The sequence below is a fragment of the Rutilus rutilus genome (assembly GCF_951802725.1).
Source record: "Rutilus rutilus genome assembly, chromosome: 12".
Lineage (NCBI taxonomy): Eukaryota > Metazoa > Chordata > Actinopteri > Cypriniformes > Leuciscidae > Rutilus > Rutilus rutilus.
In genome coordinates, this window is record NC_140217.1 from 1915791 (window position 1) to 1937141 (window position 21351).

General features: G+C 39.0%; 3 protein-coding genes across 8 annotated transcripts in view; 2 read left to right on the forward strand and 1 right to left on the reverse strand.

The window, feature by feature from the left end:
- Positions 1 to 12186, reverse strand: part of smarca4b (SWI/SNF related BAF chromatin remodeling complex subunit ATPase 4b) — a 37950-nt gene extending 25764 nt beyond the window's left edge. For all 4 annotated transcript variants that reach the window (XM_084425107.1, XM_084425106.1, XM_084425105.1 and 1 more), the window contains exons 1-9: positions 12062 to 12186; positions 8854 to 9086; positions 8674 to 8776; positions 6075 to 6473; positions 2650 to 2748; positions 1453 to 1720; positions 942 to 1068; positions 655 to 828; positions 21 to 194 (exon numbers count right to left, since the gene is read on the reverse strand). In XM_084425107.1, the coding sequence (XP_084281233.1) occupies positions 21 to 194; positions 655 to 828; positions 942 to 1068; positions 1453 to 1720; positions 2650 to 2748; positions 6075 to 6473; positions 8674 to 8776; positions 8854 to 9072 (1563 nt within the window). In that variant the 5' untranslated portion in view covers positions 9073 to 9086; positions 12062 to 12186. The remainder of the gene's footprint in view (positions 1 to 20; positions 195 to 654; positions 829 to 941; positions 1069 to 1452; positions 1721 to 2649; positions 2749 to 6074; positions 6474 to 8673; positions 8777 to 8853; positions 9087 to 12061) is intronic.
- A 2525-nt stretch (positions 12187 to 14711) lies between these two features.
- Positions 14712 to 20343, forward strand: LOC311300687 (uncharacterized protein). The gene is made up of 3 exons (XM_084425130.1): positions 14712 to 14894; positions 15168 to 15336; positions 17632 to 20343. The coding sequence occupies exons 1-3, from the start codon at positions 14847 to 14849 to the stop codon at positions 18507 to 18509; spliced, it is 1095 nt and encodes a 364-aa protein (XP_084281256.1). The 5' UTR covers positions 14712 to 14846; the 3' UTR covers positions 18510 to 20343.
- A 229-nt stretch (positions 20344 to 20572) lies between these two features.
- Positions 20573 to 21351, forward strand: part of marf1 (meiosis regulator and mRNA stability factor 1) — a 37024-nt gene continuing 36245 nt past the window's right edge. For 2 of the 3 annotated variants that reach the window (XM_084425110.1, XM_084425111.1), the window contains exons 1-2: positions 20573 to 20705; positions 21087 to 21179. The gene's annotated coding sequence lies outside the window, so the exon portion shown is untranslated. The remainder of the gene's footprint in view (positions 20706 to 21086; positions 21180 to 21351) is intronic. The other variant, XM_084425109.1, reaches the window with a different exon arrangement.

Below are 21351 nucleotides of genomic sequence, written 5' to 3' on the forward strand. Positions count from 1 at the left end.
TATGAGTGTGTGTGTCGCACCATCAGGCGTCTCATTCGCTCTTTCTCGATGCGCTCGTTCTCCTTCTTCTGCTCGCGCTCAGTGTTAGCGTGATACGTGGCCACGGCTTTGGTCAGTTTCTGGATCTTTGCAGTGATGGAGCGATGATATTCCTTGAAGTCCTTGGCGTGTTGCAGGATGCTGTTGAGATACTCCTGCACCAGAGCAAAGAATCATGGGAATTACTGCAATGACTGAAGTGGGCTCCAAAAGAGTAAGAACACAAGCTGAAGAGAAATGCATACATGCTAATTTAATACGGAGTATTTCATTACTAATCATATGGTCAAGCATCACAATATAAGCATCTGAACGTCTCTCAGAGCGACACAAACTACACCTGATAATCATGAGATATGTCATATCTATCTATCTGTCTATCTATATGTCCGTCCATCCATTTATGTGTCTGTCTATCTAGTCACATAGAATTAGAGCTCAATTTGAAAGATTTATGATTTGTTTTCCATCATAACTTTTCCTTTAAATCCTAAAACGTTCTGTTTATTTGCATGTTTGCATCAGATGTTCACTCCCAGATATCCAGTGTGGTCTCAGACGTTTGGAGGCATCAGGGAAACAATGAGCCGGTGTGAACGAGGTGAAGACGCTTGCCTGGTGTTTCTGTCTGCGTTTGCGTTCCTGTTCGATCTTCTGCTGTTTCTCGAGTTTCTCTGTGATTCGCGCCTCACGTAACGACTGTCTCTTGCTGCGTTTATAGGCCTTGGAGTCCAGTGATGTTTCTAAAGCTGTGTCACGTCTCATGCAAACCACCACCTCCTGACGCAACTGTGGAGCAAACACACACACACATGAAAACATTATATATGCAGGGGTGCACATTACGTTTTTGGTTCTGAGTGAATGTTAGTGAGGTTCTGAGTGAATGTTCGCGAGGTCACCTGTCTCTGGAAGTTGAGCAGTCTGAGAGCTTTGAGCTCAATAGTAGCTTTGGTTCGCAGATCTCCAGCTAAAGAGCCCGGGAGATTCTCCAGCTCCTGAATACGGTGAGTGATACGAGCTTCAAGCCTGCAGACACATCACAACAACACAAAGCGTCAGAAGAGCTGCTCCTTCTGGGTTGTACACCAGAACGTAGGCTCACTATTGGCCGACGCTGGTCATGTGTGTGATACAGGACAATAGTTCTACGAAAGTCTTACAGGGTTGGAAAAACATGAGGCTGAGTAATTACTGACAGAATTTTCATTTTTGTTTCTACAATATTCACTCATGACAGTAAAATAGGGCATTCTAAGTCAATCTACTGCAGTATTTCCTCTCTCAAGCAGCAGAAAATGTGGTTAACACCCAGTCATGCTTGAAATATATATATACACCATCATATACAATGAAACTGGTATAATTTAGAAAAATACTGTGATATAAATTTTTGGTGAGCACTAGTCTCACCTGTACTCCCTCTCCTGCAGTATCTCAACCGGGTCCAGGCCGCAGGGCTTCTGGACGGGCGTGATGCGGTTCTGCTTCTGGTGCAGCGGCACCATGGTGTTGGGCTGGGACGGGTGGGTCAGGTGACCTGGCGATTGGGTTTGCGGTGGCATGACTGGCGAGGCGGCCGGTGGCACTGACGGGGGAGCCGGTGAAGGGCGTCCTGTGGGCTGAGGAGCCATCAGCTTCTGAGGAGCGTTGGAAGGAGTCGCCGCGTTCACCATCGGACCTGTCGCACAGGACACACATCACTACACTGCAAACAATGCTTTTCTTACTCAGTATTGCTGTCTTGTTTCCAGTCCAAATATCTAAAAATTCTTAAATCAAGATGGATTTAGTAAAGTAGTAAAATGGCATAAGATATAATATGTTAATAATATTAAAACAAGCAAAATGATCTGCCAGTGGGGTAAAGAAAAATTAACTGGTTGGCAGATCATTTTGCTTGTTTTAATATTATTAACATATTATATCTTATGCCATTTTACTACTTTAGTAAATCCATCTTGATTTAAGAATTTTTTGATATTTGGACTGGAAACAAGACAGCAATACTGAGTAAGAAAGGCATTGTTTGCAGTGTGGGGCCGAGTATCGATTCAGATGTTCCAATTCTATTCACTTTCGATTCTAAATTCGATTTCGATTTCGATTCCCGATTCGACTCAATTAATATAGATATAATACAAATCCTATATTTATTAAAAAAAAGAAGAGTGCACATAAGTTTACAAATGGTTAATTAATAAAAAGAAATTTAAAGAAATGAAACCTGTATATTAAACTTTTATTTTAGGTACACTTGGGTACATTAAAACAGAACCCAACTCTATATTTCAAATGCATACAATGAATAGACAGGATTTTGATGCAAGATGAAAAATTTATGCTGAAAATTGGACGAGTCAGAACAGTCTCATGCCTTGATCAAACAGGATCAGGTTAATTTATGTCAAAGATAAAGCTAACTTTAGCATTAGCTGTAACATGGAGGCTGCAAGCCTATGAACAGTGTAGGAAAACAAATACTGGCTTTTGGGTGATAGATGAATAAATATAGAAAAAAAATCGATTTTGAATCGACCACATAAAAAAAAAGGATAAATCCCAGCCCTATACATCTCCACAGGCTCAAGCTCACGTCTGCGCTCTCACCTTCAGCCCAGGGTTTGGGGGGTCCGTTGTGGTTCTGGCCCTGAACACCAGCCGGGATTCCTGAAGGTCCAGGAGGAGGCATGTTGGGTCCCACCATCCCTGCGGAGCAACCGGCACAAACTAACCCTTTACTAAAGTCACCACAGACGACTGAATGTTCTCAAGCACCACTCCACCATTCAGAAGAGAACTGAGAAAAATACAGAAACGAGGTAGCACACAGACAGAACACAATTTAAAATTTAAAGGCGACCAATACAAGATGTAAGTCTCAGGTTCCCCAGAATCAGAATGTGTGTGTGAAGTTTCAGCTCAAAATACCCAGAGATCATTAACATGTTGTAAACGGTACCTTCATTTTTGAGTGGAAGGAAAAAGGAAAAACGTGCTGTTTTCGTGCATGTATCTTTAAATGCAAATGAGCTGCTGCCCCGCCCTCTAACCAGAAGAGGGCGGAGCCTTTCGTGCCTCGGATACTCTGCCAAAAACTAAATCATCTGTTTGGTTTTGATCATAGACTGTAAAAAATTGGTGAGAAGTAGAGGTGGGCGGATCGATCCTAAAATATCGATACTTCGATACTGACGTGGTATCGAAAAGGATCGATCCTCACATAAAAATATCGATCCAAATGTGTGGTTTTTTTTCCAGTAATTTTTATTAATTTAGCACGCAATTCAGTGCGTAAAATAAGCTTCTAAGTGGAAAAATAAGCGAATGTTAGCGGATAATTGTGTAGGATAGAACTTTTTCTCCTAGTCATCTGGATACAAGACGAAACCAATCAATCACAGAGAGCGTTCAATGCTGGTGCTTCGCTGAGCTCACAGGCCCAGTGCGTTTGGGAAACAAAGCCTTGCTTAGATGACAGAGAAACAATCGGGAGTTATTTTGCAATAAACAAAGCAAAAGTGTATATAACGGTTCAAAATGTTGAGGACAGTAAGATTTTTTTAAATGAAATTAATATTTTTATTCAACAAGGATCGATGCATTAAATTGATCAAAAGTGACAGTCAAGGGTTTTTCACTGTTAAAAAAATCTACTTCATATAAATGCTGTTCTTTCAGCTTGGTTCATCAAATAATTCTGCATCATAATAATAATAATGAATTATTATTATTATTATTATTATCATGGCATCCACAAAAAAATATGAAAATGTTTTCAACATTGATAATAAGAAATGTTTTCTGAGGTGTAAATCAGCATATTAAAATGAATTATCATCATAACTGGAGTAATGATGCCGAAAATTACGCTTTGATCAATTTAATAAATTACAGTTTAGTATGACATAGCAAACAGATAGCCTATGTTAAATTGTAATATTACAGTTTTTACTGTATTTTTGATCAAATAAATGCAGAAGAGAATAAAAAATCTTACAGACCCCAAACTTTTGAACAGTAGGCTAGGTGTACAATAGTACTTTTACTATAATTAGGGTAGTTTTGTAAAAGTCACTGACTAATAATTACAGGCGAGTTGAGAGCACAAATCACAAAATATTTAGTAGTCATGAAAACGTTTTCAGATTTAGCATATTAATGATGCATTCACCTCATAAATCATGACACACTGCTCTAGCACAGGAAAGTGCATACAAGTTCAAGTGCATGCTTTTAAAATGAAAAAGTATTGGTATCGATATCGGCGATACTGGCCCTGTATTTACTTGGTATCGGATCGATACCAAAATTTGGAGTATCGCCCACCCCTAGTGAGAAGTGAAGCCGCCAGTGTCCTGATATGGCGCTGACATCTTGGGGCTTGAGTCTGTGCAGTAGCGATCTCGGGACCAGACCTGCGCAGTCGTGAGCAGGAAGTAAAGCCGCGAAATCAAGGCCCCGCCCTCACTCTCGGTGTGAAATAATTAATTATAGAAATTTAGATATTAAATTTAACGCTCCAATCTCCTCAGTCCTCCGAAGATCCCGAAAAAAAGTCTGTTGGTGCTTCAGTGACTACTTCGCTCAGAGAACCTGTCAATCACAGCTGTCAATCATGATGTCACACCACCGTTTTTATAGCATCGCGTAACTAACTAAAAACAAATTTATTTTAAAAACAAACACTTGAATTTACATCAGCGTGATAAAAACTACAGTAAATGACAGAAACCACCTTCGGAAAAAAGATATTTGAAGTGTAATTAAATTGTTTAGTTGGTCTCAAGTCCCGTTGGATAACACTTATGACCTATACTAGGACCAGCCACTGGGGGGCGATCGAGACGTTTTGGCTTCACTTTTCAGGGCTTGTGCGGCACGCTTGGTTTTGATTATCATCTCGATTGCGATCACACTCACGTGACACTGCAGTTCTTCATCTTCATGAAAGTTTATTATCTGCATGCGTTTTAAAGTCATATCAGTCTAAACTTCTGATATATGGTTTTCTGAGCGCACACATCTGAAGCACGCACACAGGAAGCTGAACATCAGACGGAGCGCCCCGTGAGTAGTTAACTAATCTCTGTCGCGTCTTATTGTGCTTAAACGGTCAAATACACACAAGGTTATGTCAAAAACACAAAGTTCACATAAACACAGTCTGTTATGTCTGTGAACGTAAACAGCAAGTAAAGAAATCACATGTGTATATTAGATCTGTGTATTAAAGTGAAAGCAGTTCCTGCTGTTGATATGAATCAAACAACAAAAGAATAACTTTAGTAGCTTTAATAAGAATACTGAAATTTCTTACTTGGGAGGGCGGGTCTATGCTAAAAGGGCGGAGTCTGTCAGTCATGGGCGGGGCCTAAGCAATGTGACATCACACTGTACAGAAACTGCAAACGTCTTATTCTGTAATACAGCTTATGATTTATGGGATTAGAAAAGAAGGATTGGGTTGATTTTTACCAATATAGGGTGGTTGTGTACACACTCTGCCTACACACATTTATGTTAAAATCTTTGCATAATAGGTCTCCTTTCAGGGTTTAGCGAGCTGTTAGTAAATCTGTCCAAATAATGAATCCCATCATCAGTGACAGAACAACCCAAATAACTTGTGCTGTCAGATACATGTCTCACAGAGGGATCAGAAGCAGCCTTTTAATACCATATTATTAATAGCCTTATTATTAATATTATTATTATCAGTATTATTATTACTTCTCCTCTTCCTCATCCTCCAACCTCCCCCTCATTCCTGATGAAAAGAGTTTATTATTGTTGTTATTATTATTACCACTATTACTATTCTTAATATAATTATTGTATTATTATATAAGACTATTTTATCATATCATCTTCCTCATCCTCCATCCTCCAGTTATTATTTTTATAAAAATGTTTGCCAAACAACGATTAATGTGACCGCAAATACCACTAAATAAAAATGGTCACCTTTTAATAAAAAAAAAACAAAAAAAACAAAGATGCATGTCTGGCACTGTAACCGTGTCAAATCTCACCATGTCCTCTGCTGAAGCCGGCGCTCCCTCCTCCTCCCCCCGGGGTTAAACTGGTCAGGGACGGTCCCGGTGGCATGCCTGGCATGGGCCGCTTGCCCTGCACCGCCATCTGCAGGTGTTCTGGGAGAGGCTGCCCGCGCGCCAGCATCTTGTAGGCCATGATCTGCGCCCGCAGCTGGTGGAGCTGGCTCTGGTTGAAGGGCGTCGGGGGGGCAGAGGAGCTCGAGACGCTGGTGCCCGACACTGAGGCGGCGCTTTGGGTTCCCGGCCGGTTCTGGCCGTCCACACCCTCCAGCGAGGCCGAACCCGAGCCGGTGGACAGGAGAGGACCTGATGGAGGCCCGCTGGTGGACATGGGACTGGACACGTGTTCTGAAGCGCCCAGCGGAGACGGGTATCCTGAGGGACGAGACCGAACACATCAATCAAAACACTGAGGCAAAAACAAAACTGTGTTTTGTTATATATTATATATAAATATATGTACGTGCAAATATTTCTTAAATATATCCGTGCATGTGTGTGTATTTATATGTACAAAAATAATTATAAACCGTACACACACATGTTTTATGTAAACACAAACTTTCTTTTTGGATGCGAATAATCGTTGCCAAGCACTAGTTTTTATCAATTTTTATTACGTTTTAGTTACTTTAGTACATCAAATTAAACTAAATTAAAATGAGAAGAAAAAAAAAGTTTGATTTTATTTTACGTTAATTATATTTCAAGTTTTTCAATGATTTCAATTTCAGTTTACTATAATAAACCTCATGCACAGGAGGCGAAAACAGTACTTATGGGTGTCAGTCAGACTTTACTAGTCAAACGGCTGCGGTTCATGAATGCGGGAACCTTGAGAGCAGAGCAACGGTAAGTATTAGTGATGATTATCAGGACCAGTTAAAGGGATAGTTCACCCAAAAATGAAAATTCTGTCAGTAATTACTCACCCTCATGTTGTTCCAACCGCGTAAGACCTTCGTTCATCTTCGGAACACAAATTAAGATATTTTTGATGAAATCTGAGCCATGTTTCACTCCTCCATAGGCTTCCAGTGTGACCGAAACTTGCTGGCCCAGAAAAGTTATTAAAGAGATCGTTAATATAGTCCAAGTGACTCCAGTGGCTCAATCTTAAGTATATCAAGCGACGAGAATACTTTTTGTGCGCAAAAACAAACAAAAATAACGACTTTATTCCACTATTCATTTCCTTCTCTCTGGATGTCTAGTTGGTTTGCGTAGTGTTTTTGCGCAGCGCGTCTGTGTTACACGTCACCACGTAGGCTCACTATTGGCCGACGCCGGTCATGTGTGTGTTGCGTGATGACGTGCAACACAGACGCGCAGCGCAAACACACTACGAGGCCCAGAGAGAAGGAAATGAAAAGTGGAATAAAGTCGTTATTTTTGTTTGTTTTTCCGCACAAAAAGTATTCTCGTCGCATGATAAACTTAATGTAGTGCCACTGTAGTTATTTGGACTATTTTAACGATGTTTTAATAACTATTCTGGGCCGGTGAGTTTTGGTCACACTGGAAGCCTATGGAGGAGTCAAAATTCTGTCAGATTTCATCAAAAATATCTTAATTTGTGTTCCGAAGATGAACGAAAGACTTACATGGTTGGAACAACATGAGGGTGAGTAATTACTGACAGAATTTTCATTTTTGGGTGAACTATCCCTTTAAAGTTTTTGTCATTTTGTGCCAGTTTGTTATTTTTATTCGGTTTTTTTTATGTCTATATAGTTTGTATTCATTTGTATTAAGTTTTAGTTATTTCAGTACATCAAGTTAAAGCGGTGGTATAATGCCCTTTTCACAAGATGTAAAATAAGTCTCTGATGTCCCCAGAGTGTGTGTGAAGTTTCAGCTCAAAATACCCCACAGATATTTTTATACAGCATGTTAAAGTTGTCACTTTTTGAGGATGAGCAAAAACACACCGTTTTAGTGTCTGTTCCTTTAAATGCAAATGAGCTGCTGCTCCCGGCACAGAGGGCGGAGCTTCGAGAGAGAGAGTGTGTGTGTGTGTGTGTTAGCAGCTCTGATTATCTCACACAGACACACACTAAAAAAACTTTGTTTCTTTTATGTTCAAACCGGAGTCAGAAACATGGAGAGACTCGAGAAGAAGTGACAACATGTAGAAGCAACAGGACATTTCTGAATGTTTAGTTGATGAATTTATGAAGCTGATGTGTAGTTATCTTCTAGTCATTGATTAGCATATTCTGTCTTGATAATCTATAAATCATGTTCCCGGGGGCGGGGTTTATGTAAATTCTAGGGTTCATGATGTCACTAACCCGGGAGGAATGTGGTGTAGTCTCTACCAGCCGTTTGTTGTAGTCCTTAAAAAGCGATTTCTTTAAAAGCAAATATCTCCCTTTGCTCTGAACTTTGAGTGTTGTAACTTTGCAGATGTTTTTATGCTCAAACAGCAACATTACACACTAACTAAAGTCAGAAAAGTCAAATCATAATCAACCATCCCTTTAAACTAAATTAAAATGAGAAATAAAAGAAGTTAAAACATTTTATATTTAATTTTACATTTATTGTATGTATATGAGTGTGATTTGGGAACCTTGAGAGTGCTGGTCCATCGGGCTCCCAGGACGGGTCATCCTCATCGGGACCACCTTCATCTGACTGAAGCGGGTGTCTTCTGAAAGGCTCTCCTCCACAGGCTTCAGGACAAACACAAACATTAACCCTCGGACCTGATTTACCACAGTAAAACATTCAGATTTATTGAGCTTTCCACCTTGTGCATCTGATGCAGACTCTCCTGGCTGTATCCCGCAGAAGTCTGCTGAGGAAAGGTGTGTCCTGTGGAAGTGGCCGGTCCGGGACTGGGGCCCATCATGCTGTGCGAGGATCCAGGGGACAGTCCTGATCCCAGAACGGCCCCGGGAGACGGGCCCGGCCCCGGCGACGGCCCCGCACAGGGAGTCCCTCCTAACGGGGGCTCTGGGGTGGACATGCCTCACACTCGCCCTGACACAACCAGAAGACATTCAGATGTGACGCTATGAACTGGGTTTGAAATTAACATGGAAAAACTCAACAGTGGCGGATTTGGCAGGTTACTTATTATATTTAGTCGTGTAAGCCAAATCTGCGCAGATTTAGCGCAAATACTGAACTCGTGAGTCATCATGATATATTAAAGCTGCACTGTGTAGGATTTTCTCCCATCTAGCGGTGAAATTGTTTATGACTACCAACTGAATATTACTTTCTAGCTCCTCCCACTCCGAGGGCGTATTAACTCCTACGGTGGCCAGCAGTCGTGAGTAATCTCCCCCTCGCATTCGTCACGGCGCCACTGCGTGTCAAAACGCAAGGCGAAGCTTGAATTTCCAGGTATGTCCCTCTTTGGCTGATGTATTTTCAAGATGGAGGCGCAACATGGCTGCCGCCATTCGAGCGACTCGCTCGTATGTATTCTAAATGGCAGATTCCACGCTTACGAGAATACTTGATTAGTTGGTAGAAGTAATTACACATTAATGAGCACATATCATTTTGAAAGAACAAAGTGTTTTTTGCTAAGAACCAACTTAAAAAATGACACAGTGTAGCTTTAAAGCATCTGGTTAACAGAAAAGACATTGTTATTTTCCAACATCTTACATATTTTTTATGTTTTTTGTGCTGTATTGATCTGTCCACCTAAAATATTTTTTTGTTGAAAAGGATGAGGATGAAATAGGAAGGGAGGAGATGCTGGATGACAGGATTTAGTTTGAATAAGAAATGAATGTATGAAATCCAACAAACAAAAAAATTATATGTAATTTTTTTTATTTCATACATTTAAACATAAAAGAAATAAACCAGTTTAACTACATCACAGCTTATATATATATATATATATATATGCATACCTATATAAGCTGTGACGTAGTTAAACTGGTTTATTTCTTTTTGGCAACTAGAAGTTCTGAATGGCCGGTAACTTAAAAAATTTAGTAGCCAGTTAATTAGTTAATTATTTCAAACCCTGGTTATGAACGATCTACATAATGTTTTCCATGACAGCTGCTCTGTCAGTGTGCTTTATGTTACAGCTGGCTGTGATGACTTCTAAATACTCAAATAAAATATACTCATTCAAGCACAATTTATTTACATGACAAGACATGTTGTGTTTTTAAAGGGACAGTTCACCCAAAAATGAAAATTCCGTCATTATTTACTCACACTCATGTTGTTCTAAACCTGTATGAGTTTCTTTCTTCAGTTGAACACAAAAGAAGAGATTTTGAAGAATGTTGGTAATCACACAGTTGATGGGAGCCATTGACTACCATAGTAGGAAAAAAAATACCATGGAAGAAAATGTGTACCGTCAACTGTGTGATTACCAACATTCTTCAAAATCTCTTCTTTTGTGTTCAACTGAAGAAAGAAACTCATACAGGTTTAGAACAACATGAGTGTGAGTAAATGATGACGGAATTTTCATTTTTGGGTGAACTATCCCTTTAAAGTCCTCCTGTGGTGAAAATCCAGCTTTTAATGTTGTTTATGTGTCTATTTGGTGTTTTTAATCTGCTTTAACACAAACCATGTGTAAGTTCATAAGTCGACAGCATTGCTGAGTATTTCCTCCTTAAACTGCAGTGAACCAAAGACAGTCTCAAACACACGCTTTGAAATCGCTGGTGTTTCTGACGTCACAAACTACCTTGTAACCAATCAGATCAACGTGTGATCGTCAACCAGTGGATCTCTGAGCTGAGCGAGTGAGTGGATGGCGGGGCTCATTTGCATATTCATAGAACCACGCATGCTAAATGAGGCAAGGGTGTCGAGTTACATTCAAGATATTTTAAGGCATGAAAAAATTTGTTTTCAATGGAAAAACTCATAAATATGTCATTTTGGTGATCAAAGATGAGTTTTAAGGGATACAATTATTGACTACAGGGGGACTTTAAGGCACATTTTCTTAGTAATATGGCTTCCAGAATCTGATTTTGTCCTTCTGGGATCAATGATGCTTCATCATAACATGATCTGAAGACTTTCCAAATGTAAGTGAATTACAGACAGTAAATCCTGCTGAAAAAGCAGCTAAAAACAGACTAGCCGTGTCCCAAACACACAATTATAATGTTCTCATTGTAATTTTATACAGCCGATATGAAAGATTTGCGCTGCACATGTTGCACTTAACCGCATTTTCATTTTTGAAGTGATTTCAATCATATTTCAAGCAATTGAAAACCATCGTGGCGAAACTAAAGTGTCACAGCTGAAGGAAATAATCCATTATTTATCAGCTTTATTATATCGGCCAACTTTTCTTATCAGGCCAATATCATATACATATATCAGTATATTGTGCATCCCTATGAAAAAAATCACACTATAATACCAGTTTCTGCACTAGGTTCGACCAATGAATTTCCATATAATTTTATACAGATTGTCCACGCAAAGAATAATTTATATCCAATATAAATTAGTTGAGATTTATTTTACACTAGGGAAAAAAAATCATTATGGAAATTCCCATATGTATTGGTATCCATGACTTTTCCAGGCCTGGAAACCACATTTATCTAAATGCACTGTATTGCACAGGTATTCTATGATGATACTAATAATGATAAGGATTTATTGGTGTCAGTCAGATGATTAGACATGAGCAGATGATCCTGGAGGATGAACTCATTCCTGCCTCTGGAAACATCAAACTGCGGTTCATTATAGGAAAATAAGCCAAGCTTGAGCATTTGACAGGGAAATAAAATGTCGTCCAGCTCGAGCTTCTGGATGATCCTCCGCTGCACATCTGCACATCCACCGATCATCCGCTAAGATCAAACTCGCATGAATTACTGAGTCATATTGAAACACTGCGATAGAAATAATGACGTCAAGTGGCCAGACAGGCTGAAGCTGTCGCGTTCACACTATTGCTATCAGCGCGATCATAATTCCTGTTTAATCAGACTTACCCGTGGTATAATAAACGAGGCGGACGCGCTCGAGCTGATGACGGAGCCCACGGTGTGTTTAATTAACCGATCCGCGACATCCGTTCCGTTCATTCGGTTGATGTTCATGTACGGAGCGCCGCTGCGGACACAGAGTCATACGCTCGAGAGAGAGAGAGAGAGAGAGAGAGAGAGAGAGAGAGGGAGAGAGAATACATTTTTAAATTATAAAAAATATATATTTTATATTATATAAGTCTGTTTTCCCTATTTGCGTTTTGCTGTTCAGTCCAAAAAATATATAATTCTGGGTTGTTTCAATCCATGTTTGGGTCAAATAACCGTTGGTTTACATTTTTTAATTACATAAATTCGGATTTGACCCAATATGGGTTGAAAACAACCCAGCATTTTTGTTTTGTAAAAATTCTGACCACTCTCTAAGAAAAGGCACTTCATATACAGACGGGTTCCCATCATGGGATCATAATATGGATTTAGTTTTAATGAGTTAATTTTGATTTAATTCTAATTACATTTTATGAATTAAACAGCTCTTAAACATATTTAATTACTAGAAAAAAGAAAAGAAAAACCTGTTATACATAAAGTAGCCTATACTATCCAATCATTTAATACATTTTAAGAACTTTTTTTTGGGCATAAAGCGTTTTTTTAGAATTGAGTAAAAACCCCTAGAGTTGTATTTAAACTCCACTGAACCTTGTTTTCTAACCTTTTTCCTCATGAGATGCCTTTACATGTCCACCAACTAACTAAATGTCAAAAACCTATTGGCCTAGATAGCCTATATTACTAACAAATATTCCTATTTTTCATGCCTGTATAACTACTCTGGGACAGATGTAACACTCATTTTTAATAGCTTTAGGCTTGCATTTAAGAGAAATATACTGAAGATTTGTATGTTTATGAATAATTTTAACGTATCAATAGCCGATATAGTTCAGAATGTCTGTGACTTTATGCTCTTAAAGTCACCATGAATTTAAAACTGACAATTCCTTGTTTATTGAATATTGCATATATATATACCCTTGCTATTACTCAAAACTCACTACTACAGTTTGGCATTTGATGCTATGTGAGAGTATTGTTTTATTGTTTTGTTTTTTATTCCTTTTATTTTAAGTCATGTTGGTTGTTTGCATTATTGATAAAGGATATGTGTGTACAGCACTTTGATAAACACCTGTTGTTTTTAAAAAGTGCTATATAAATAAACTTTGACTTGACTTGACATAGGCTATATATATATATATATATATATATATATATATATTATTATTATTATTATTATTATTATTATTTTATTACTTTTTTTATTTTTATTAATATGTCTCATAATTTAGAAATCAGAATAACTTCCTTTTGCAGCATCTCTTCTCTTCTCTGATGACGAGGGCGTGGCAACCTGTCACTCACTTGACATCAGCCAATAGTAAACCACAACCATCCAATCAATTCCCCACAGACACAATCAAGCCCCGCCCACATTTATTCTTGTTCGAGAAGCTTCACTCAGATATACCGCGGTAAGAAAAGACAAGCGGTACTGCCGTTTCATGCTGACTTTATTCATTTTCTCAGAGGTGGGAGGACAGAAATACATTGTCCCACTTCCAACATCAGTGCAGTCAAAAGCCATCTATCCATCTAAAGTTATGGCGCCGTGATTGCTGGAGCAGATCCCAGTGTAAGGGCCGATGGCAGGGAAACATTCTGGATGCATGTATTCAGGGTTTGAAATCACTGTGGCGGGTAATGCTGTCAAATACTGCCAATTTTGTGTTACTTATATGTTTACTCAATTTGCTGGGGAAGTCAAGTTCGTGTAAGACAAATCTGCGCAGATTTAGCGCAAATACTCAACTCGTGCGTCATCGTGATCTTGCGCAGAATCTGCGCATATCTGCTTACTTGAACACACACGTCACAACGCAACAAATAACGACACGCTTGTTTATTTGCATTGAAGCAAAAGCGAAGATTAAAAAGCATTTGTTTAACAGAAAAGACATTGTTACTTTCCAAAATATACTTTGTTTTGATGTTCTTTGTACTGCATTGATCTGTCCACCTAATACATATTTGGTGAAAAGGTTGAGGATGAAAGGAGGCGATGCTGGATAACAGGATTTAGTTTGAATAAGAAATTAATGTATGAAATCCAAATTTTATAATATATAGCCTATATATATGGCTACTATATATATATTTAGTACAATATATATATATAAAATATAAATGTAGTAAAAATATATAATTTAGTAAAAATTTGGCTACTAAATTTTAAAGGTTTAAGTATATAGGCTACTAATATAAGATGCGACGTAGTTAATCTGGTTTATTTTTTGTGTTATTTTATGTTTATTTTATTATGGCTAGTAGAAGTTCTGAATAACAAATTTCAAAAATAATTAATAAATAATAATTACAAATAACTAAATAATAATAATAATAATAAAAAAAATCTTATATATCGCATCTTATATATAGATATATCTTATATATCTTATATGTCGCATCTTATATATATATATAAAAACGTTCATTTCAAACCCTGAATGTATTTCTGTGTATGTTTTCAACTCACAATGAGAAAACGGGGACATTTCGTTGACGTCTGCTCACCCAAACCGCTGCTTCTGTGTGTGTGTGTGTGTGTGTGTGAGCGTGTGTGTGTGTCCTCCGCTGCTGTAGGAGGCGCTGCTGTTCGACATTCATGATAATGAGGAGCGAGTTCCGGTGAATATCAGATTTCTGCTAGTGTTCCTGCTCACCGATGAATTTCGTTGATAATTTACACAAATGGACGAGTAGGATGGATCTGGTGAGTGTTCAGTTGTTGTAACAGCACAGGCTGCTCGATTAACGGAGAATAAAGCCGGTTAAAAGGCTATCCGATGTGTTGTTTGTGTCGAGCGCTCTCACGCGCCGCTGCGTTTACAGAATGAATTTAATCTGATGTGAAGAGCGTGTCTCGATCTCGAGGTATATTCATATTCAGTGGCTCTCAGACATGTTTATTGTGTAGCATATTGTCCTCTGTCAGTCCCGGTTGACGCGGCTCGCGGTGTGTGTGATGTTATTCACTCTGTTTTAGGACTTCGGGAACAAACTGCCCCAGGCTCTGTCGACAAACACTAAACTGCCCCAGTCTCTCTCCTCTAGCGCTAAGTTTCTGCCCTCAGGCCCGTTTGAGCACTACGGGCGGCCCGTGGGAGTCAAAGTCAAAGAGGAAGACGAGAGTGTGGAAGATTTCTTTCATTTCGGTGAGTGGCGACACACACGCAGTTCATATTTGCATGCAGCTTAATGTGTTGTTTTCCTTGTCCTTGATTTCATCATTACCACGGTAATATTAGCACAGCTAAAGATGTGTGTGTGCTACTAGAACTTTTCCAGAATATAAGGACCCAGACAGCATCATAGTGTCGGCCCAGATCCGGCCCACATCTGGTACGACTGGAATCCACATGTTGCAGATCTATGATGCTGTCTGGGGAATAATGATGAGTAATAGTTGTGCTAATGAGTCATTTTCAATCTCAAAAGTAGTTTTTGTGGCAAATGTCGCACTTATAACATTAAACCTGAGTTAGTAAACAATTAAATTTATTCATAAACACGAGCACCTTTTCAGTTGTGTGTTCATTAAAATGGGGAGATGTAAAAAAAATAATATTTATTAGGTCATAATTGACCATAATATAAAAACTAGAGGCTTGTTTCACCCAAACATGATCATTCTGTCAGCATTTACTGACAGACTTTCTGCTGTGGAACAAAGTCAGTGTTGTTTGGGTGATCTAACCCTTTAACCTCGTCTATAATATTCCTTAATCATCTCCATATATCACGTTGCTGATGCATTTATTCAGCTACTTACTATTAAAGTGTTAGTTCACCCAAAAATGAAAATTCTGTCATTTACTCACTCTCATGTCGTTCTGAACGCATTAGATTTCCATTCATCTTCAAAACACAAATGAAGATCTTTAATTAAGTCTGAGAGATTTCTGTCCCTCCATTGAAAGCGTATTCATCCAAAACACTCATAAAGAGAGGGTAAAATAAGTACATTTGAACGGATCAGTCTAATCAAGTCTTCTGAAGAGACCCGATCATTTTATATGATGCACAGATTTAATTTGGGCTTTTATTCACACATAAACATGAGCAAACAATGTTTACAGTTCAATTTTGTCAAGTGGAAGCTCAACCAATAAGGTTTGTTCTCACGGGTCACATGACATGGTATGATTGAGCTTTTATGTTGGCTGATCAATGTTTATATGTGAACAAAAGCCTAAATTAAATCTGTTCGTCATATAATGAGATGGTCTTTTCTTGGATTAATCCGCTTTTATATGGATTTATTTTATGATTTATTCGCATGAACAAGCTTTCAATGGAGGGACAGAAATCTCTCTGATTTCATTAAAGATCTTCATTTGTGTTTCAAAGATGAATGAAAGTCTGACGTGAACGTCATGAGGGAGTAAATGGGTGAACTATCGCTTTAATTGACTAAAAAACACACACCTGATGATGGTGTTTCATGGGAATGAATCGGTCACACTTTACAATAAGGTTCATTAGTTATAGTTTATTAACCAATATGATATAACCATGAGCAAAACATTTCTTACTGTATTTGTTAGTCTTTGTTAATGTTAGTTAATAAAAATAAAGCTGTTCATTGTTAGTTCATAGTGCACTAACTAATGTTAACAAGATTTTAATAAAGTATTTGTAAATGTTGAAATTAACATTAATAAATGCTGAATAAGTGCAGTTCATTATTAGTTCATGCTAACTAATGTGGTTAACTAATGAACCTTATTTTAAAGTGTTTCCAGTGAATCCAGTATTTTGAGATTGAAAATGCTCTTGCGTATTATCATGCATGTCTGAAATCGCAATGCATTGTGTGTAATCCTGTGTGTAATGGTCCACGTTACATCTGTTATCAGAGGCGACTGTCTGAGTTATGCATTTCAGAAATCATACACAAAATCACCATTAGCTAAAAATGTATTAATTGAAACTAGGCCTGCACGATATTGAAGAAAAGTGCGATAACTCATTTAATAAAGCAATACGATAATGCTTAAAGTGTGTAAAATAAACTTAAAATATCTTTAAAATGATTGTTTCACATTCTTTTTGTGACAAGAAAACATCCCTAAACTCCTGCCAGTGAACATCAGTGTTTTACTGTATATAAGAAGTGTTATTTTAACATCAGTGTAAACCTCGGGGGTCAGGGGGTCAGGTTATCCTACATTAGGGTTATTTAACTACACAAACTGAATAATCAAATGTAAAAAAATAAACACTGCTTAGTTTTCACTGTATGAGTTAAATATATCCTGATTCTTATTAAAGCTACAAAAGTGATTCAGCCGAGAGCGAGTGATTCTCTCTGTCTTTAGTTCATGACCCCAGTTAGTGCGAGCTGTTGCGATATGCATATATATTAGTGATATTTCGATAATATAATTGAAACAATGTCATATTTAAGGCAGAAGCCGTGTGTAACGGTGTTGTTCTCTCCTGACCAGCTCAGCATCTGCAGCAACAGACCGGAGAGTGTCTCACGGCTTGTTGCGGCGACTCCGATCCTAAAAGCCTGTCTCTTCCCGACTCCCCCAAATCCAACAACCGTCCCTCGGCGGACCGGCCCTATCACTGCCAGGACTGCGGGAAATACTTCCGGATCAACGACATCAAGAGACACCAGAGAATACACAGCGGAGAGCGTCCGTTCCCGTGCTTCCAGTGCGGGAAGAACTTCCCCACGTCCGGGGATCTGAAACGCCACGAGAGGATCCACACGGGAGAGCGTCCGTATCACTGTCTCCAGTGCGGGAAGAATTTCTCCGACTCCGGGCATCTCAAGCAACACGAGAGGATGCATACGGGCGAGAGGCCGTACCAGTGCTCCCAGTGCGCCAAGCGCTTCTACAGATCCGGGGATCTCAAACGCCACCTGAGGATTCACAGTGGCGAGCGCCCGTATAAATGCCTCCAGTGCGGGAAAACCTTCTCGGATTCGGGACACTTGCGCGGACACCAGCGCATTCACACCGGAGAGAGGCCGCACCGGTGCACCCTGTGCGAGAAGAGCTTCTTCAGATCCGGGGACCTGAAGCGCCATCACAGAACACACACCGGCGAGAGGCCGTATCAGTGTTTCCAGTGCGGGAAGAGCTTCTCCGAGTCGGGACACCTGAAGGAACATCGCCGGATCCACACCGGGGAGAAGCCGTACCACTGTAACCAGTGCGATAAGAGCTTCTCCAGGCTGGAGCGTCTGAAGGGCCACCAGAGCATCCACACGGGCGAGAGGCCGTTCCACTGCACACAGTGCGGGAAGAACTTCTTCCGGTCCGGAGAACTGAAGCGGCACCAGAGGATTCACAACGGGGAGCAAGCGTGAAGCGGGAAGAGGGCCGGTGCACTACCAGGAAAACCATCGGGATCGGGACGATTCTTAATGCTTTTAAGAGAAGTCTCTTCTGCTCACCAGGGCTGCGTTTGTGATTAAAGATACAAAAAAACTGTGAAGTATTATTATTATTATGATGTAAAAGTGATGTTTTCTATGTGAATATATAGTAAAGTGTAATTTATTCCTGATCAAAGCTGGATTCAGCATCATCACTCCAGTCTCCAGTGTCACATGATCCTTCAGAAATCACTCTAATATTGTGATTTGACACATTTCTGGTTATTAGTGTTGAAAACAATTGTGTACATTTTTATTTCAGGATTCTCTGATGAATAGAAAGTTGAAAAGAACAGCGTTTATTTAAAATAGAAGCTTTTGTGAGATTAAACACCACCGTTTTAAAGTTTGGGGTCGGTAGGAATTTGTATTTTATTTTTGTGAGGAAATAAAGAAAAGAAATCAATACGTTTATTCATCAAGGATGATCAAAAGTGACAGTAAAGACATTTATAATGTAACAAAAGATTCTATTTCAAATAAACGCTGTTCATTTGAACTTTCTATTCGTCAAAGAATCCTGAATAAAATTGTTTTCAACATTGATAATAATCATAAATGTTATTTGCGCATCAAATCATCATATTAGAATGATTTCTGAAGGATCATGTGACACTGAAGACTGGAGTAATGGATGATCACAGGAATAATTCACATTTTAAAATATATTAAAATAGAAAAGTCATTTTAAATTGCCATAATATTTAACAATATTACTGTTTTTTTGGTGTATTTTTAATCAAATAAACGCAGCCTTGATGAGCATAAAAGACTTCTTGTAAAAACATTAGAAATCCTACAGATCCAGAACTTCTGACTGGTGGTGTGTGTGAAGGCCGAACGAGCCGTTCATGTTACTCTGTTGTACCTGTGAAACCGTAGAGAACTGATTCTCACTGACTTCTCTTCTATTTCCCCATTAGAAACCAGCATATGCTGAACTCTAGCATTGTTATAAACACGTGCACCAGTTGTTCATTGCCGTAGACCGTGTTATGAACGCCTACAAACGCCCCAGATTTCCTCGGACCCGTCAGACTCGGCGCTGATCATGTGATCAGGTTGTTCATCACACTGTCTGTATGTCTGTATGTTGTTGCCAGATATAGTCAAGTGACTCATTAGAACTGTAAATTGTACAGGAGGATATTATTATTGTGTATGCTTGCATTCCCTGTATTTAATGAATCCCCCTCAAATTTTTTTTTTTTTTAAAGATATAAACATGAACACTGTTTTATTGTCATAGTGCAAAAGCCGTCGACATGAGACGATGCCTCTGAATCCTCTGATTTTGATGTGACCGTATGGTTTGTGTCAGTCTCTCAACGGTGGCTGTTTTACTAGCCGCTGTTAAACACTTGTGTGATCCACAGAACACAGTTATTGTTTAACTATAACACTTTGTCACAACTATCAAAGTATAGATATGCTCATATTAAATGAGCACCAGGTGAACTGTATAGCAAACTGAGCTTTCTCATAATAAATCACATTAGATTTAGCTTTTAAGTTTTTATAAATTAGCTCTTGACATTTATTATTGTTTCATATTGTCGTCTAATTTTTACTTTCTTTATATATGTGTGTATTTAACCATTTGTAGTCAGTGTGTACTCAGTTTGGAGGGCTTTAATGCGGTCAGAAAGGCTTTTACAGCAATAAGAGCTGTGTTGAGGGATGAGTTATTATAATAACTGTTTTGCTTCTTCATGTGCATGAATATTTTCTTCATAATGTGTCATTAATAAACATTTCACCTGTACTAATGCCAGCACACATGAAGAATCGTTTATTGGTGTTGTGTGACATTTTACATTTCCACAACAAGACTGACTCGTTAATAAATTATAAAACTTCAGATAAATCGAGTGATTAAGGGTTGTTTAATGTTTGTATGGTGCTGAACGGATATTTTCATATCTGTCGAGGTAAATTACTCGCACGTAGGTTTCTATTATTTAATTTAAATGATGTAATATTTAGAGGTAAACACAGCGAACCGTTTCCGCTTTCCTGTGGAAGCGATGCTCGTATTACGACATCTGCGTTGGCTTTACGGCACTGATCAGTCGGAAGTCTGGTAACCAGGGAGACGGCTGGCGGCACTGCGGTCAGCGTGAGACGGTGAGCTGTTATTGATTCGAAATCTCTCATTAAATACATTAACCAGTCAGTTTTCTTAGTCAGATATGTGTTTTCTAATGTTTCCATGAAACTATGAACGGCGATTGACCGGGACGGAGCAGTCTACGAGCCAAACACGGTTCATGTGTAAACAAAACAAACACTAAACACAGAAACTCGTGAAAACTAGCAGCGTTTGTGAGAATCTGAGTCTCATGTGACCGTCATTAGCTTTAATTTGACTGATTAACGGCCGTTTGCGTTTGTTTTCGTTCATTTAAAAGGCTTTTACTGCTGTTTTCCAGCCAGTTAGCGCTTGTTGAGCTGCTGTAGCGTTAGTTCAGCACTGATCGGAGGTCAGGTGTGCTGTTTCTTCTGCAGGTGGTGGTGGTGATGATGATGATGATGTCAGACAGGTGGGATGTTCAGCTGTTGTGAAGCTTCTGCAAACTCACCGACTGCTTGCACTCACAGGTGAGGTGTTTATGAGGGTTGATACGAGCTGATGATGTTTTCAGACCTGCCATGTTGCACTAAAGTGACCTGTAACCTAGATCGCAGAGCACTGTGGAAAGCCTTAAAGGGATAGTTCACCCAATATGAAAATTCAGTCATTAATTAGTGACTCACCTGCATGTCTTTCCAA

Bases quoted from the DNA above. Each gene is read 5' to 3' on its own strand.
- LOC311300687 (XM_084425130.1), top strand. From the start codon at position 14,847: ATGAATTTCGTTGATAATTTACACAAATGGACGAGTAGGATGGATCTG. The intron at 14,895-15,167 runs GTGAGTGTTCAG...ACTCTGTTTTAG, and splicing joins GGACGAGTAGGATGGATCTG to GACTTCGGGAACAAACTGCC. The intron at 15,337-17,631 runs GTGAGTGGCGAC...TCTCCTGACCAG, and splicing joins GGAAGATTTCTTTCATTTCG to CTCAGCATCTGCAGCAACAG.